This window comes from Haplochromis burtoni, unplaced genomic scaffold, assembly GCF_018398535.1.
Source record: "Haplochromis burtoni strain Fernald_Lab_line unplaced genomic scaffold, NCSU_Asbu1 Contig_457, whole genome shotgun sequence".
NCBI classification, from domain to species: domain Eukaryota; kingdom Metazoa; phylum Chordata; class Actinopteri; order Cichliformes; family Cichlidae; genus Haplochromis; species Haplochromis burtoni.
The window spans coordinates 273,907-291,155 of record NW_024582818.1 but is presented as its reverse complement, the minus strand read 5'-3'; the positions used below and the strand labels follow the sequence as shown (position 1 = coordinate 291,155).

Below are 17,249 nucleotides of genomic sequence, written 5' to 3'. Positions count from 1 at the left end.
AGGGCCAACAGGTGCTCAGCATCTCTGGGAACTCCTTCAACACTGTTGGAAAACCATTTCAGGTGCCAACAGTGTGCAAAGTAGTAATCGAAGCAAAGGGTGGCTATTTTAAAGAATCTAAAATATAAAACATGTTGAGTTATTTCACTTTTTTGTTTACTACATAATTCCAAATGTGTTCATTCATAGTTTTGTAGATTCTCATTGAAGACATCAATGAAAACAAAGAAAAACCATTAACTAAGGTGTGTCCAAACTTTTGACTGGTAGTGTACCTGAGCACAATTGCACAACAGCTTAAACATCCTGTATCTGTTGTGTACAGCTCACACACAAATGGTGTCTGCAATGTTTTTTCTTCAAGCAGTGGATTTTGACTAGTTTTAGAGGTGTACTTGTCACCTGCGTATCTGAAAGATAATCAGCTCACTGGCCATCCAAAGAAGAGAACTGGTCAACCTAATGATAGTGAATCAGCTCGTTGTGCCATTATAGTGGTACGATGTCAACTGGACCTAACATTAATAGCACTACACCATTTCCAGTATGACTTTTGATACTTGCATGTTTCATAATTTTGTTTGATATCTTTTTAGATCCAGTTTATTTTTGGTGTGCTTAGACTTGCTCTTAGCCAGTTCTTTTGTTGTAGCACAAAATACTATTAGAATTTTGCTGTTGGTTCCTGGCTGTAGCTCAGGAGGCGATGGTTTGATTCCTGGCTCCCCCCAGTCTGCATTCCAAATATTCTTGGGCAAGATATTAACCCGAAGTTGCTCTGCGACGCGTCCATCGGAGTATGAATGTGTGTGAATGGTAGTTAGTGAGCAGTAGAAGACAGTGCTTGTGTGAATGGGTGAATGCGGCATGTTGTATAGAGCGCTTGAGTACTCAGAGAGTAGAAAAGCACTAAATAATAATCAGTCCACTTACCATTTACATTATTTAAAAATCATTTGGACAATGTGGTCCCTGTCTCTTAACTTCATTTTTTTTCTCCAAAGAAATCAAAGAAAATGCACATGAAATGAAAATGAATGACTAAGTAAATGATCAGCTTGGTTGATCATTGCCGCTATAGTCACGTTGCCCTCTGCACTCTCAACGTTCAGGGTTGAGCAAATTTTGCTGAAATGGCAAATCAAAAAGGCTTGCAGTGACACTTGTCACTCGCTGCATTATGAAGATGAATGGAAGCTGATGCTGCTGTGCTTCAGTGTTTAAAAAGTTTAATACTTTACCTTAATCTAGTGGGGTTTCTTTTGACTATTTGGTGCTTTCTTCATAGCACCAAGCTTTAAAAAGATCTTTTCTAAGATGATTAAAAATATGTTTAAAAAAATATTTCTCTCTTTATCTTCTCTTTCTGAATCAAATCCAAATTAAGCTTTAATTTTCAACCTCTGTTATGCACAATGTCTAATGGACTCTTGGCTTCATGGCTTCTTATGATTATCTTGCACATCTTTCATGCGGTTTTATATCTCTGATTATCACTCTCATATTTCTGCCTGATCATCTGTATTTTTTTTATTAACCAGGGAGATGATGGAGGACAACTTGGTGAACGCCATGGAAACTATTGACAATGACCTGGGAGGCAGCCAGTCAGCAAAACCAAACTTACCGTCCCTGATGTTTAAAATTGCTTCAAAAAGTAAGTTGACAAGTGGAGACAGAAGGTGATTTTTAAAAGATAAAAAAAGGAACACTTTTGGCTAACTTTTAATTTGAACATTTGCTCAATAGATTGTCACTAATTTTACATCAGGCATTCTTGTTCTCTTCAGGAAGAAATGTAAAAATGGGCAAAGTATTTGAGGACAGACAATAATAAAAACTTGCTCTTGTTTGTTAGAGACAATATTTATGAAAGTGTGTGTGTTTTGTGTCAGGATATCGAACAGTGGACGCCTTGTTACAGCGGATATTTGAGGCTGATCTGGACCCTGAAGATTTTGCTGAGAATGACGATCCTGAAGCTACGGGCAACGAGAATTTTGCAAATCCCTTATTCAGCCATGCATAGGCATTTGTAAACATGTATGAATGGATACAAACTGTAGTCATTTTACACTTTCAGAAATGTTGAAATCTGATGTTTATCCAGTGCAGTGTGTCAACAATATGATTGGGTGCTAATCAGTCTTATCTAGTGTTAAATGTTCATATTTCTGTCCTGTATCTTTGTGTAAAAATGCAAGAAAACCAGAATTTTCACATAAAGAATTCTTGCACAGAAGCCTGATTTGTTCAAAAATGCTTTTAGACCTTTGTTTTTTGTTTTGTTTTGTTTTTTAAAAGTCTTAATTGAAGCTATATATTCTATATATATATATTTTATATATTTTCAGTTTAAAAAAAAAGTCACTAGGCTTACAATACAAGCATAATGCGAAGTATGTGTGACGAATCACACTTTTCTGTTTGCCAAATTGATATACAGGTCTGGGTTTTCCATTGCCAGGAGACTTGTCTGACTACATTTGTACCAAGTGTAAAGAAGGAGGGGAGATAATTTATTTGTTTTTGTTTTTGTTGTTACTGTTGTCTGGGTTTTTTTGTTTTGTTTTTTTTTTTGGAGGGGGGGTGGGGGGGACCCCATAGTTTCAGTGAAAGGAGCTCTTAATATTTCAGCATACCAAAACATTTTCCAAAAATTTCCTGCTCGCAACTTTGTGGGCGGGAATAGGGGGATGGTTCCTTCCTGTTTCAACATTTCAACATGATTGTGCAGCAGTGCACAGGACTAGGTCCATGGAGACATGGCTGAGTGAAGCTGGTGTGTAAGAACTTGACTGAACCGCACAGCTTTCTGACCTCAACCAAAAGAACACCTTTGCCATGTTTACACTGGAGACTGTGAGCCAGGCCTTCTCGTCCAGCATCAGTGTCTGACCTCACAAAGGTGCTTTTGGAAGACTGGCCAAAGATTTCCATAAACACACTCCCAAACCTTATGGGAAGCCTTCCCCTAAGCTGCAAAGGATTGGAAGACATCATATTAAACCCTGTGGATAAAGAGTACGATGTCACTCAATGATTATATGTGTGTGAAAACAGACAACAGATGGCAATATGTAAAATTGGCAAATGAGGCCTCTGTTAATCCCTGGAATATGCTGGAAAATATGTTGATGCCCCTTGAAAAGTAGAAAGAATGACTTCATCATCATTCTTTCTTACTGTAATATGTTCTTATGTGTATATGTACTCTGACCTACCCAGATAAACATTTCACGAACAGTCACACATACGATAATTAACATCTGCATTAAAAAAAAAAGATTGGATTTTTTTGAGTGTGTGTGTGTGAGAGAGAGAGAGAGAGTGAGTATATATATCATGTTCATCATCCCCCTGCAAATGTAAAGTTACTGTATGTGTTGTTCTCTATTTGCGTTAACAAATTTGTAACCACCACAGAATACACACATTCACAACTAAGTGCGTAATGAGGTATTTGAAAAAGTGCTCTGCCCGCAAGGCTAATTAATAAGAACCATAGTTAGTGTCAACCAGAACTATTTTCTTTTGCTGCCTAATGTATAATTCCTTATTGCTGCAAAGAAAAAGGAAAGAGTCTATTTCCAAAGTAGGAGATGACCATTAGCGATATGGTTAGCCTGCCAAACCTAACGTGTTAAGTTGTTGTGATGTCTTGCAATGGATGACAGGTTGGTGATTGTTTCATCTGTCCTCAAGCCCAACATTCACATCAAAACAAATCAGGGAGTCATAGTTTATTTATTAGCTAGAAATATGTTCACTTTGTAGCTCAGTCCTGTGAAAAAGAGTTTTTGCTGTGCTTTATGCAGTTCTGTGAAAAAATAAGTACAACCTTACTGCTTCCATAAGAATTAAGAGGGTTAGGTGCCAGCCACGTCCTGTAAATGCACTTAATTTAATGATCATTAGTAAATGTGAGCACCTCCTATAAAAGTTTGGTGGTCTTTAGTTTGCTGGTCTGGAGCAGGCGCGTGGCTGTCCCAGTAAATTCACCCCAAAGTCAGACTGTACGATGCTCAAAAAACAGACCGTACATCTCAGATTCTATAGGCCTTAGTTAGCATGTTAAATGTTAAAGGTCGTCGGAGTTCAAGGTTGCCAACAGAAAGCCCCTTCTCTCTAAAAAGAGTATGCAGTCAATGAGTCAGCCATGAACTCTTGATGATTCTAGGTGCATCTAACCACTTAAGCTGGACTGAAATTGGGTGATGCAACAGGACAATGATCCCAAGCACACCAACAAATCGACAATTAAATGGCAAGAAAAAAAGAATCGAGGTGTTACAATGTCCCAGTCAGAGAGCTTAACCCAAATTCTATGGCTTGAACTACACATAAACAAATGTCCACAAGGTTACAATTTACATACACTAAAATTGATTGACAAACATTGCAGTTTTGGATGAAGAAATGGTTGTTACATTTAAAGTACTTCTAATATTTTGTCTTTAGGAATGGGAGCTTATTGGCCACTTCTGTTCAAATAAAGATTATTAAGAAAAAAATTGAATCCCCAAAAAACTCCGCGACAGCAGGGGGCGGTGTGAGTGGCACTGCAGCTTAGACATGGCGACGCCAAGGGGGTGTGCGTGTATGTGGTGCTGATGCTGAGAGATGGAGGAGAGGGAACGGATTTATCTCAGCCCTCTGGTGTCCGGACGGAAAACAATACTCAGGTAAGAAGAAACGGATTGACATAAGCATCAAATGACATAAGGCGTACCAAATTTTCAGATGAACTGTGTGATCAGGCTGTATTTGTGTGTGTGTGTGTATGTGCGTCTATGACAGTGTTAGTGGGAGAGTGTGAGGCCACAGGCAGGATGTCGGGTCAGTGAATCGTAATCGTTCGTTACTGTGTGTGTTCCTACACACACACAGCTTTATGTGTGTGTGTGTGTGTGTGTTTATATATATATACAGATATGTAAAAGCAGAAGGGTGGGATTAAACAGCGCTCATTCAACTGCCACTGTTTGATAATACATAAAAGACTGACTGTAAAAATAACAGCCTGTATGGTCACAGCGTTAGGTTGATTTTCAAAATAAATGTAACATTATACAACAAGACATTGACTGAAATGTATATTCTCCGGGTACTAATTATACTCATACACAAACAACCTATAAACCCGGTATGAGTGTAGAGCTGCAACTAATGATTATATTCATTTTTTTCTTTATTCTTTTTTCTGTTTTTTTCCTGTAATGACAAAAATGAAAACAGTTCACTTCCCAAAGCCCACAGTAGTCGCTTTGTTTGAAATGGTTATCATCCATTTGCACTGTAAAATTAGAGAATTATGTGTCAAAAGGGTTACAGACATTTCTCTCCATAGTTTTGCGGCATTTGGCTGAATCTAAGAATGGAAAATAGCCCTGTACACTTTATAATCCATCTTCCTTAATTTTTTCTGTTTCTGAGCTTTGTCACTTTAGCCCTGCAGACATTTTGCTATTTCTCTGAAAGGTGTATTTTGGCTTTTCAGCCTGCTGATTGCTGCCTTCACTTGCACTGACATTTCTCTTAACCTCCTGTTGAGGGTTCCAGTGAACAGCCACCAAAATGCAAGATCAGCACTTTTAATCAACTCCAACTCCAATGTGAGGAGAACTCTGATCACTCTATAATTACTCCTTTATTTATCCAGTTAAAAATCTCATTGAGATTAACATCTCATTTCCAAGAGACACCTGGCAATAATGAAGTCAGAGAGTGTCAAATAGTGCTTTATTATTGTTGTATATACACTGTATATGCAGAATATTGCCAAAGATATTTGCCCATCCGCTTTCAAACATATATTACCAAGAATGCCATCATCCCATTCTTAATCGATAAGGGTATGATTGTCAGACACTGATGATGCACAAGAAGGTCCGGCTTGCAGTTTCCACTCTGTTCTGTCTACATATATATGTGTGCCTGTGTGTGTGTGTGTGTGTGTGTGTGTGTGTGTGTGTGTGTGTGTAGGGGTGACTTCTGTGGTTGCATAAAGACATGATGAGAAAATGGCTCTTGGCTCACAGTTTACAATGAGCTCAGTAAATATTTCCCTGGTGAGTTTATCTATTATCTATTAATTATTACCTATCTATTATTGGAAGCCTTGCTAAACAGAACATTAAGTTTTTTAAATTATGGAGAAAAGAGAGAGAGCTAAGTTTACTCAGAGCTGGAGAAAGATATTGGATCTATATATGATGTGTTTTGATAAATTATGTCTTTTTCACTTTGTGAAGCATCCTGCAGAACAAACTACGGTATACTAACTCTGTGTTATTCAAATGTTGCATGAAAGTTCTGGGTAGTTTTGTTGCGGATGAACAGGTCAGTTTGTGTTAATGTGATGAATTCACAGTAAAGCTCGGTGTTGGACTGATGCACAGTGGCTGTGGTGCTCATGATCAGAGTTGGGTTGCATCAAGTGAAATAGAGATTAATTTAAAGCTGATGATCCTTAGATTAATTTACTAATTTCAATCGTTATACTGTGTCTAGTATAAAGACAATGTACAATATACTGTTAGTGAGAGAAACAGAAGTAAGCCGAGTTAGCTGTGAAGCATCTGCTTACATCTTGTTGAATCCAGCTGTGTAAATCCACAAAGAGCAACTGGTCTGCTGATCACAGCATGTACACTAAGAAAATCTACTAAAGCTTATTTCTGTCTAGCCCTGGAGGCCTAATGTACTAATATCATAGTTGTATTATATTAATGTAACAGAAGGTCCAATTACATATGCAAAAAAATAGGTGGTAGAATTGTCCTTCAAGGAGATACTTTTTGCTTTCTTACTTTGAGTACACTTCAGAGCCTGTACTTTTTCACTTTTACTTGAGTAAAGACAGTGATTCAGCACTTAAACTTATTGGAGTATTTTTTAACACAGATCTCTGTACTTTGACTTAGGTGCAGAGTTTGTGTACTTTTGTCACCTATCACCCCTGCTCATAAAATCCATCACTGGAACTGGAAAACACAAATATCTTGAATATTTTAACAGAACCCATCTGTAAAGGTTTAGCATCTGTTTTTTGGTATATTGGTAACCATTATGGTGAATAAAAGTGCATCACACACCGATGCACCGATGTAAATTGCTATCAAATGAACTGCCGTTTTGTTCATTAACGCGAGGAAAGCGTTGACGAGGAGGAGCTTTATTTTGAAAGTAGTGGCCGGATGTTGTGTTTGGTGGGGATGATTTGACGCTGGGGAAGGCAGCGCTGCAGTGCGGACAAACAGCCTGGAGCCGGAGAACCTGACACCTGCAGATCGTCCCTGTCAGCCGAGCCGGGTTGTCCTGAGGCGGGTTTCGGGATCTGGTTTTGTCCTGAGTTGGAGTTTAGGATCACATCCAGGAGTAGGCAGAGAGGACCAGTCCGCATCATCCTCCTCCTCCTCCTCAGCTGATGCAGCGGAGAATAGGAGGAGGATCCGGACGTCAGCGTGGATTTTTATTGAGCGTTCCGGGGCTCTGAGCGAAAATAAAGGCTGCTATTGTGTGTATGTGTGTTTTTTTTTTTTCATTTTAATTAATTAATGTATTAATTAATTAATTTATTTATTCTTTGGACTCTGCCTTGGATGGGACTAACGGTCTGAGGATGGACCGTGTCTGGTTTGATATGAGGCACCTTTGTAGAAGAAATACATGGTAATTTAATCCTGCGGAACCCTGAGGCCCAAATTCTGGCCCCACGTAAGAGGAACGGTGGGTTTTCTGGATCAGGACGTTTTGTGCCGAAATAAAATCCCAGATGAAGATTCCCAAAAGGCGGAAAAGGAGCGGACGGTGCGCCAGGTAGGCCTGATCCGAACTAGCTCTCTCGGCCCATACAGAAATCATTCAGTGGGTGTGAGTGTTTCGCAGAGATACGCTATAACGAAAGTGGCATGATGGTAATTAGACCAGGACCGACGGGGGCTCTACAACTGTAATTATATTTATATTTAATTCAGAACTTGTCCAGGCCACATTGATTGATCAGCAGGATGTGATGGTGCGCATGCGCACGGAGCATCCATGACTGTGCACTGCAGAGAAGAGATATATACAGAGGGGGGGAAACGGGGTGGTAGTGGGGGGTTAGACCTAAGCGGAAGCTCCATTCAGTGTTTAAGTCATTTAGTCCAGGATTATTTTCCATAGCATAAAGAATATATATCTAGTGGTTGTTCTGTGAAGACCAAATATATATGAAAAACAAAAATAAATATAAAGACTAATATAAAGACAATTTACAGTATGCTGTTAGCGACAGGAACGGAAGTCAGCCGAGATAGCTGTGAAGCATCTGCTTACATCTTGTATAAATCCACAAAGAGCAACTGGTCTGCTGATCACAGCATGTACACTAAGAAAATCTACTGGAGCTTGCATTAGAAATTATTGTGAGTTGTTGGTTATATTATTATATTTGTCTAGGTGTGGAGGCAAAGTCACTGTGCACTGCAGAGAAGAGATACACAGAGGGGGAAAGCACATGCTCGTAGTGGATGTTCTGTGAAGACCAAATATATATGAAAAGCAAAAAAGGCAGTTCTTGAGAAAAGAAACAGACCTGCACTCTTTGCATGTTTTATTAGACCAGGCTTGGCGAGAGCTGCCATCCCTCTCTATCACTGTCAGAGCTTTCCTTGCTAATGTAGTGTAATAAAACATAAATTTCTTGTTTGTCTTAAACAGGTAATTCTGCCACCGCCTTTGGTAAATCTGTTTGGTCTTCAGAGGTCAGGAAACAAACAAATACTTTCAAAGCAAAATCTTTATTTGAAACATAATTCATTAAAATGACCATCTTTATTAGTCTTTATTCCACAATTTGCAGGTCTTTACCTCTCAGGACTCATACATAACACAGCAAGCACTCAAACTCAAAGAGCCAGTGTCAGCTTGCCTTGATAGCTGCTCTCCCATCGACTGATCAGCGGTTTATCCACAGTGCGCATGTGCAAATCACCAAAAGAATCTGCTGGTCTCTCAGCTTGCTCAGCTGGAGACAGACATGCCTGTAAAATGAAGACGGCTAAAGTTTACTATGAGTTTGAAACAGTCAGAGCTTTCAATGACAGTAGCTGACTGTGGCCACAAGATGCAATGTAAAGGATGGATGCAAACCATACAAGGAGCTCCATGACAGATGAAAGGAGAGAAACTGCTTTGACAAAACAAGCTTGTCCTAGTGATATGCACAAGTGTCTTTAAAAGAAAAAGAAAAAAATATATATATATATAGTCGCAAAAGTATGACGTCACAACAAGGTGATTGGTCACTTGCAATGTTGAACCTGGAACAACATTTATTATGATGATGTGGGAACAACACCGACACGAGGATATCAGATCGTGCATCTGTAGTCAGTCTTTTCATATTATTCATTTCATGTTGTCATGTAACTCTGTTTAGACTTGGGACATGCTTCTGCAGCACCATCTGCTCATAGAAACACTAAAGGTCCTGTTTAATCTCATGAAACTGTACTGTGATCTAATGTCATATTAACCTGAATACTTTAAGCTTAGTTTTAAAAATTCTGTATTGTCAGAAAACTCACAAAAGACACATCATCATCAATAGAATTCCTTGCAGGTGCAAAGAAAGTGTATGTTAATTGTTATACTGACTCTGTGAGGTGGACCTTTGGAGGTGCAGAAGTTCAAAATGCAGGAAACTGTAGCAGCTTATTAGCTATGTTCCACCATCATTTCCATTGTGAACTAATAGAGTTGCTAAAAGTTGTGTGAACCTTTTTCCAAACAAATTGTTTAAAAAAAAAACAAAGGCAAAGGCTCGTGATTGCAACTGGCACAGCAAGAAGTACATTGTAACAGGAGTTTCTACCTTTTCTGTTGTCTATAGGGGCACATTGATAAATTACTCTGGGCTATACACTGTTTTCACTGTAGGAGTCTGAAAACAAAGTGCTTCCAAGTTTTTAGTCTATGAAGGGTTTAAAGTGCTGGAGTTGGAGAAAATTAAACAACCCACCACTGAGCAACATGACTGTTGTTATACATGGCTGATTGTTGCAACCAGCAAGTGAACTTGGGACAAGATTGACACGGTAAATGAGTACAGTTTTTCGCATGTTAGATTATTTTGCTGCTTCAAGTTTTCAAGGTTAACATGGTGTATATAGGCCCTTTGTGCCCGACCCTCCTATTATGTCTGGTCAGAAGACTGCAGCACTCACTGCTTCTTCTCTCCTGGTTAACTGTACCCTCTGTTTTGGCTTGTAGGCTAACAAAGGAACAGGAAGGGTTTTGCCACACTCAGGATTTGTTGTAAATCTTAAGGTTTTCCAGGAGCTCAGAACTATGGTGAGCTCTGACCAATTTTATCCAACTCAGACTGGAATGATGCAAGCCCAGCTTCTGGCAGAGCACCCCTCCCTGTCCCACCCACTAGCAGATTAATAGAGCTGTAGGTGACGAAGGAAGAAAAAAAGATTGAGGTTTAATAAAAGGTCTGTCTCTCCAATCTGCTGCTGAGACGCTTGAAAACAGCACAGTTCTCTCTTTTACACTTATTTCATGCCGCAGTGCAGATTATTAGTGTTAATGTAAATAGTTAAAAGCTACGGCGAAAAAGTAAGACATAAGACAATGTTGTATCTATGACATATGATGGTACTACATGGTACTATTTGATAACTGGCTGGTGATGGTAACCTATTCAGATCATTCAACAATATCTGACAAAATAATGGTATAGCTTCATATAATAAATATAGCATAATGTAATTTATATATTTAAGATAATTGTAACAAATCTAAAGTATACCATAAATACTATACTAATTTATGCTTTGTATCCACTGTGCATCACATAGTGCTTTTGATAGTATATTTCCAAAATGGATTTTGTTACACATTGTCTGTTCTCATAGTCTGTAGCAATATATTTGACTATGGCACTATAATAACACGTAATGCATAGTATCGCAATTCTGATTGGCCATTTACTCTGCACTGTGCTTACTGTCGTCCAAGACTATTCCAGTGTATCCGGGGAGACTGTGTGGTCCCACCCTCTGCAGTGATTAGCGGCTCAGCAGTGTGTTGAGGCCTGCAGCAGGTTTCCCTACCTCTCCAGTGTTACAGTGACTCCCAGCTGCCTGGTCTCTGTGCAGCTGCTGCTGTTAAACAGATCTGTATCACTGTAGGTGCAGAGAAGCCTCCTCCCCACCTTCCCAGTCTGTCCAGTTTTCTATCAGAGTTGGCCTGACTGAAAATGCAGTGGACACGCTCCCTTATTATCTGCAGTCCGCCTGAGCTCTGCATGCACTGATGAAAGCCCATGGCATTGCATGCAGAACAGCATGGTTTGGGGACTCACATGTATCACTCTGAACTTAAGATTTCTTCTATGGATCCACTGAAAGCTGATAACCATTCATGGCAGATATCCTGTATAAAAGCAGAGAAAAGCCAGAGTTCTGTTCAAGTTGAATGGCTGGAGAACACTAAGGTAATGGCTGACTACATGAATTAAGTTTTTGGCAGTGCCTATTAGACTGATGGTCAGTGAGCTGACAATATTTAACAGGGGAACCACATCCTCCAGTCACTACTGTTAATGAACTGTGTTGCCTAATTCAGACTTATCACCTCCTGAAGCAGTTCACAGTGCAACAATTCACTCAGCATCGATGAGTCCCTGCACTGTTTGTAGATCTGTCCCATTTGCAACGATCAAAGCATGGTTGAATCTTGCAACAATAACAGGTGATATTGTATCAAACAGACAAAAAGATCTGTAAGGATTTGTTTTTCCTGGAGTTTTCTCAGGCAGCGCTCACTCCAAGGTTGTTTTGTGCCCAACAAGCTCCTTATGATCTTCCTAGTCTCATGAAACTGTTGCTAAGCTTAAACGCAAACACATCCGGCGCATTGTCAGATACCTCATTCCAATTGCGTGATTTATGGAGTTTTTGAGAGCAGTACTGCCAACCCTTATTTAATTTCCTAAGGTCAACTGGGATACTTTCTTTGAAAAAAAAAAAAGAGTTTTTTGACCCAAACAGTAAATCGTGTTATTAGTAACTGCATCATAAATTATTCTGGCAGTCCTATATGTGTGTATGTGAGAGAGAATTAAACACAGAAGGTGAAATAGATAAGTTTTATAGATTCATTTTTATTACCTAAAAATGTCTATTACTCCAAATGTTAAAAGACCACTTAAAGTAATGCAGTTTGCACATATTTCTTAAAATTGAAGTGAAAAGTGTTCCCATGCCATACTCGTGGTTGTTAGTATTTTTTGTTGATTAAATCCATCTTGTTCTGATCTACAGTAAACATTGCAAGGTGTTGGCTGTTGGGCTGTTGCAGCATCTGACCTGCAGCTGCAGTCAGGATAAGAATAGAGCATTAGACTGCTTCCTCTGCAGACATGATATTTGCTCCAGTTACTGCAAATACCATCACGCCATATGTCCGTGTAGGTTCTTAGTCATCCAGGTCATGGTAGTCTTCAGAGCTTGAGAAAACAAGGCAACTGGACCGCTTTAGGTTTGCAAAGATGTTTCCCCTCTCTTCTGAGAGAACTAAAGAAGCTTCTTGGAGAGGTAAAACATCTTCTCAAACCTAAAAAGTCCAGTTGCCTTCTTTTCTCAGGGTCTCAAGATCACGCCATACCCAACCCCTCTTGCACCCCGCACCCCACTGACCTGTACCCTGATCCAGCTGAAGAATGGCTTCTAATGGCAACCAGCCACCTCTAATGCCTGTTGTTATAATAATAATATAATAATGTTGCCATGACTGTCAGCAGCAGAGAGCTCTGGTTAGACTGGGAAAATCCCAGTAACAACATTGTGTGTATAAAGTATTGACTGTCTTTTCTTACTTCCTTTTTCTCCTCTCATCCTCCCTGCTCACAGATAAATGGCTCTTTTAAGTTGGGAGCTGCTCGTGTTCTGTCTAGCTGGCAGATGCAGTGCCTAGTCCCTGGCCTCCAGGACAACGCCAACATGAACGGAACATCCGAGCAGGCCGACATCCTGCCTCCAAACTGCATGGTCAAGGATCGATGGAAAGTGGTGAGTCTGGAAAGCTCCCATTCCCCCAGTTCAGTTTCACGTTCTGCAGTAGTGCGTTTGAAAGATTTGGGTGTCTGATTTCCCCCATACAATTTTGTATTTATATTTTCTTAGCTGGTATGCATATTTGTTAACTGTTTGCTATCTCTTCTGATTTCATCCAAACCTTCTTTCCCCCAAAATTTTAAATATAAATAAAACAGAATCCAATCCTATATTCAGCAGTACAAGGCAAATGTTAAACTATGCATGTAGCATTTTGCATTACATTTTATTTGATTAGTACTTGGGAGCTGAGGAGACCAGCAAGAATTAGAAGCAAAACATCACGTATCATTTAAATGTAAGCTTTTTCCATGTATGAACGATACATGATACACAGTAAACCATTTTTAAACAAATTGTATCCTTTGTTCTGATTTTATTTTCATACAAAAATGTCTGTATCAGGATCAGAATATGTTCTGTTGTTCTGGTTGTGATAAAAAAAAATGAAATCCCAAAGAAAACCACAAATCCTTTATAGACGATATTAAAAAGATGAGATGACTGTCGAATCACCGATGCCTCATGTTCAGCTAAATAAATTGACATTTAAACTGGCAAAGAATTCAAACATTTAAACTCGAGGGTTTAGTGGAAAGACAAACTTTTTTTTTAAATTTTCTGTTTGAGCTTCCTTTGGATTCTGAAGTACAAGGTTGCTTAATATAGCTCATGTCTCAGCCAGTCAGGTTGCAAAATGAAGGCTGTTTGCACTTTACTAATCAATCTACTGTCTCCACTGAGCTGCAAAGACCCAACACATCATGAACTAAAGATAAAAAAGAATGAAGAATGAAGTCTTTTTGGAGGTTACAGTATGTTACTTTAAGATAATTAAGAGCTCTTTGCCCTGCAACCTGTGTTCCAGCTAAAGAAGATTGGCGGGGGTGGGTTTGGGGAGATCTATGAAGCCTTGGACTTGCTTACACGGGAAAATGTGGCCCTAAAAGTGGAGTCAGCCCAGCAGCCCAAACAGGTGCTAAAGATGGAGGTGGCAGTGCTGAAGAAGCTGCAAGGTAAGCGCTGCCAAACCATCTCCTACACTGATTGCTTTGGGCCAGTGGTCCACAGTGGAGGTGATTAGGTTTAATTATTAGGAAAACCATAACTGAATGCAAAGACGTTGTTTATACAAGCTTCCAGTTGTGGAATTGTTAGTGAGTAGAATTCAAGAATGTTTTTTAGGTCCAACTTTCAGAGTGTGATTGAGCCCCTTTGATCTTCATCACATAAGGTGTTTTTAGCAGCAGGGCGGTGACCTTTCAAGAGTCTTTGTCTTGTAACCCTCGTATGCTGCTACATTCCCTCTTCTGCTTCACACTTGGTTGTCTTGGACTTGTGTTTCACTTTGTTCCTCTGATTTTCTGTGAACTGTTACCAGTACATCTACAAGCTGGCACTGAAGTGGCAGGTGAAGTGGTGGGAATGGGAATTAGTACCTCCAAGTCTGAGGCCATAGTCTAAGCCAAGAAAGGGTGGGGTCCCCACTTCAGCTCAAGGACAAATTGCCTCCCCAGTTTAAGTTGTGTCGTGGGTGTCACGAGACGATTTTCACATCACATCCTGTGTCATGAGACACAATCTCTGTGGCGTGTCGGACGGCTTTTTGATTTTTGTAACTTGTGCATTGTGTTGCAGTCGTCGCAGCTGGCTTGAAGACACAAGTGTATGATCATCCTGCCTATTTAATTAGAATCCTGCACCAAAGCTCAAAGAAATACTGACACACAGAGAGATAACGCAACAGTTTGAAAACCTGAGTTTGTGGAAACACTTGACTTCTGCTCCTCCTTATCAGCACGTATGACGTGATATTGTCTGAGTGGCGACAACTATTGTCTACTGAATACTTAAACATCCGTGTGATAATGGTGCGTTTTTAACAAAGCGATCACTGTGGAGGGTGTATTGGCACTTTTATAATCTCTGAAAAATAGGATAGCCCTTTATTGTGATTGCATATGTTCAACAAAATTTGGGTGTTCCACACTAACTGTGCAGATATTAAATATGAATAGTAAACAGCAGGTTTAAAAAAAACCATGAGAAACATACACAAATATATTTCTCACTGCTCACCGCCACACCTGCATTGCACAGATGCAGCCATTTATACCCGCTATTAAGGTGCAGGAAGCCTCTGTTGTATTCTCCTAAACAATAGGTGTTGCCACTCAGACAATATCGTACGCACTGATGAGGAGAAGTCAAAACTAGAAGCCAAGACTTTGTCAAGTGTTATTTTGTAAAATTCTCTCCACAAACTCAGGTTGTTCTGTTTTTAATTTATTTTTTCAGTGTTTATTTGATAGAAAGAGTAAAGAGTGACGGGAAAGTGGAGGGGGAGAGAGAGGGTAAGACATGCAGCAAAGGGCTGCGGGTCAGATTCGAACCTGGGGAGGCTACTCCCAGCCGCACGGCATGTAGGCACCTGCTCGTCGCAGTGAGTTAAACCAGCACCCACAAACTCAAGTTTTTAAACAGTTGGAATGTCCTCCCCTTAGTGTTAGTATGTCTCTGAGCTTCTGTGCAAGATTCTCAGTAAACACACGATTATACACCCATTGTGTCTATTGTGTCTAGCGACACAGGATTTGATGTGAAAATTACACCACTACACAAGCAATGTGGCGAGCATAAAAATGGCCTTACGTTGGTCTGCTGTGGTGATGAGGGAATTAAGCATAAAAGCGTAGCTGTTGATTTACTGATCAGTGTGCATTCCTACCCTCCACTGTGGTCGCAAGCTTTGGCTAGAGCTTTCTCCGAAGTGTGGCTGGCAAAGAGGATGAGAGGGGCTCAAAATAGAGGCACTATTCCTCCACATTGAAGGAAGCCAGTTAAGGTGGCTCACATATCTGATATAGATGGGCACCTCCTAGGTCAGGAGCTTTAGGCACGGGAGAGTAAATCTCTCAACTGGCCCAAATAATGTGGAGGAAATGGCTATTGAAACGTAAAATAGATACATCTCTGAAAGAATTTAATCCAATATGTAATTTTCAGGGTGCTAAATATATAAGTCTTTGTAAATCGAATTAGTTTAGTAGAACAATATTTGTTTCGTTGAAGTTGTGGTACATTAGGAAAGTGTTTATTAGCCTCCTCTCTCTTCTTTTTCCCTTCCAGGGAAAAACCATGTTTGTAAGTTTATTGGCTGTGGGAGAAACGACAAATTCAACTATGTCGTCATGCAGCTTCAGGTGAGTCACTGTCTGGATGCATGTCAACCACAGTCTTTTACTGGGAAGCATAACAGTGTAGAGGGACACATAACACACAGTAATAAGGTAGATTATTGCTTTAGCATTTAAAAAATTCTGCTTTGAGGAAGCACACCAGGAGGAAGTCTTCATGTTGCTGTCATGTTAAGATCTACCAAATGTATAGGTTTTGCAGACTTTTGCAGACTTCCTGCAATGTAACCAGAAAAAATACATAAAATAATGAGGATAAGTGTAATTGACCTTTAATAAAGTCATAGCCAGAATGCAAACAGATGAATTTACTGGTGACCACCTTTTAATGTTGCCTTTGCTGATAACAGCACAGAACAGTCCCAATTTATTTGAACCTGGTGTATTTCTCATTACTGTTGCCACTGTGTCTCCTATGAGTCATATCCAGTTTTGCATTTTCCACGTTATTATTAGATTACTTTTTTGAAACCTGATCTTTACACATTTCAGCCTGACTAAAAGCAAGCAGAAATTAAGTCCCGCTGTCTTGTCACTGTCCCTCACCCAGGGTCGTAACCTGGCTGACCTGCGAAGGAGTCAACCCAGAGGAACCTTTACCATGAGTACCACCCTGAGACTTGGGAAGCAGATCCTGGAATCCATTGAAGCCATCCACTCAGTGGGCTTTCTGCACCGCGACATCAAACCGGTACAGGTTTCTTGAAAAATTCTGCAACCTTGTGCTTCACCTGTAGACTGAGTTCCTGAGTTAAAAGTGATTTTAGGTAGAGATTATTTACTGATATTAACTTTTGATTTTTCTTGCCCGATGTGTCAAAATGGTAATGAATGCTTTTCCCCTAAGCTATAGTTTTCTGCAGGCCAAATATAGGCGAGTCCATGAGCTGGTTGAGCATTATTGACTAGTTTCTGTAATACCAGTAGAACAGTCCAAATG

At 39.8% G+C, this 17,249-nt stretch overlaps 2 protein-coding genes across 6 annotated transcripts in view; both read left to right on the top strand.

The window, feature by feature from the left end:
- tpcn3 (two pore segment channel 3) overlaps window positions 1-3,893 on the top strand; it is a 41,294-nt gene extending 37,401 nt beyond the window's left edge. Inside the window, exons 18-19 of the mRNA XM_005945685.3 lie at window positions 1,542-1,657; window positions 1,896-3,893. Of these exons, the coding sequence (XP_005945747.1) occupies window positions 1,542-1,657; window positions 1,896-2,029 (250 nt within the window). The 3' untranslated portion in view covers window positions 2,030-3,893. The remainder of the gene's footprint in view (window positions 1-1,541; window positions 1,658-1,895) is intronic.
- Window positions 3,894-4,554: 661 nt separating this feature from the next.
- Window positions 4,555-17,249, top strand: part of LOC102313940 (tau-tubulin kinase 1) — a 55,919-nt gene continuing 43,224 nt past the window's right edge. For 2 of the 5 annotated variants that reach the window (XM_005945684.3, XM_014341158.2), the window contains exons 1-5: window positions 4,555-4,685; window positions 12,909-13,067; window positions 13,981-14,128; window positions 16,242-16,315; window positions 16,860-17,000. In XM_005945684.3, coding sequence (XP_005945746.1) covers window positions 4,614-4,685; window positions 12,909-13,067; window positions 13,981-14,128; window positions 16,242-16,315; window positions 16,860-17,000 — 594 coding nt within the window. In that variant the 5' untranslated portion in view covers window positions 4,555-4,613. Of the gene's footprint in view, window positions 4,686-6,021; window positions 7,822-10,260; window positions 10,342-12,908; window positions 13,068-13,980; window positions 14,129-16,241; window positions 16,316-16,859; window positions 17,001-17,249 lie in introns of those variants that run through there. The other 3 variants (XM_042213581.1, XM_014341160.2, XM_014341159.2) reach the window with 3 other exon arrangements.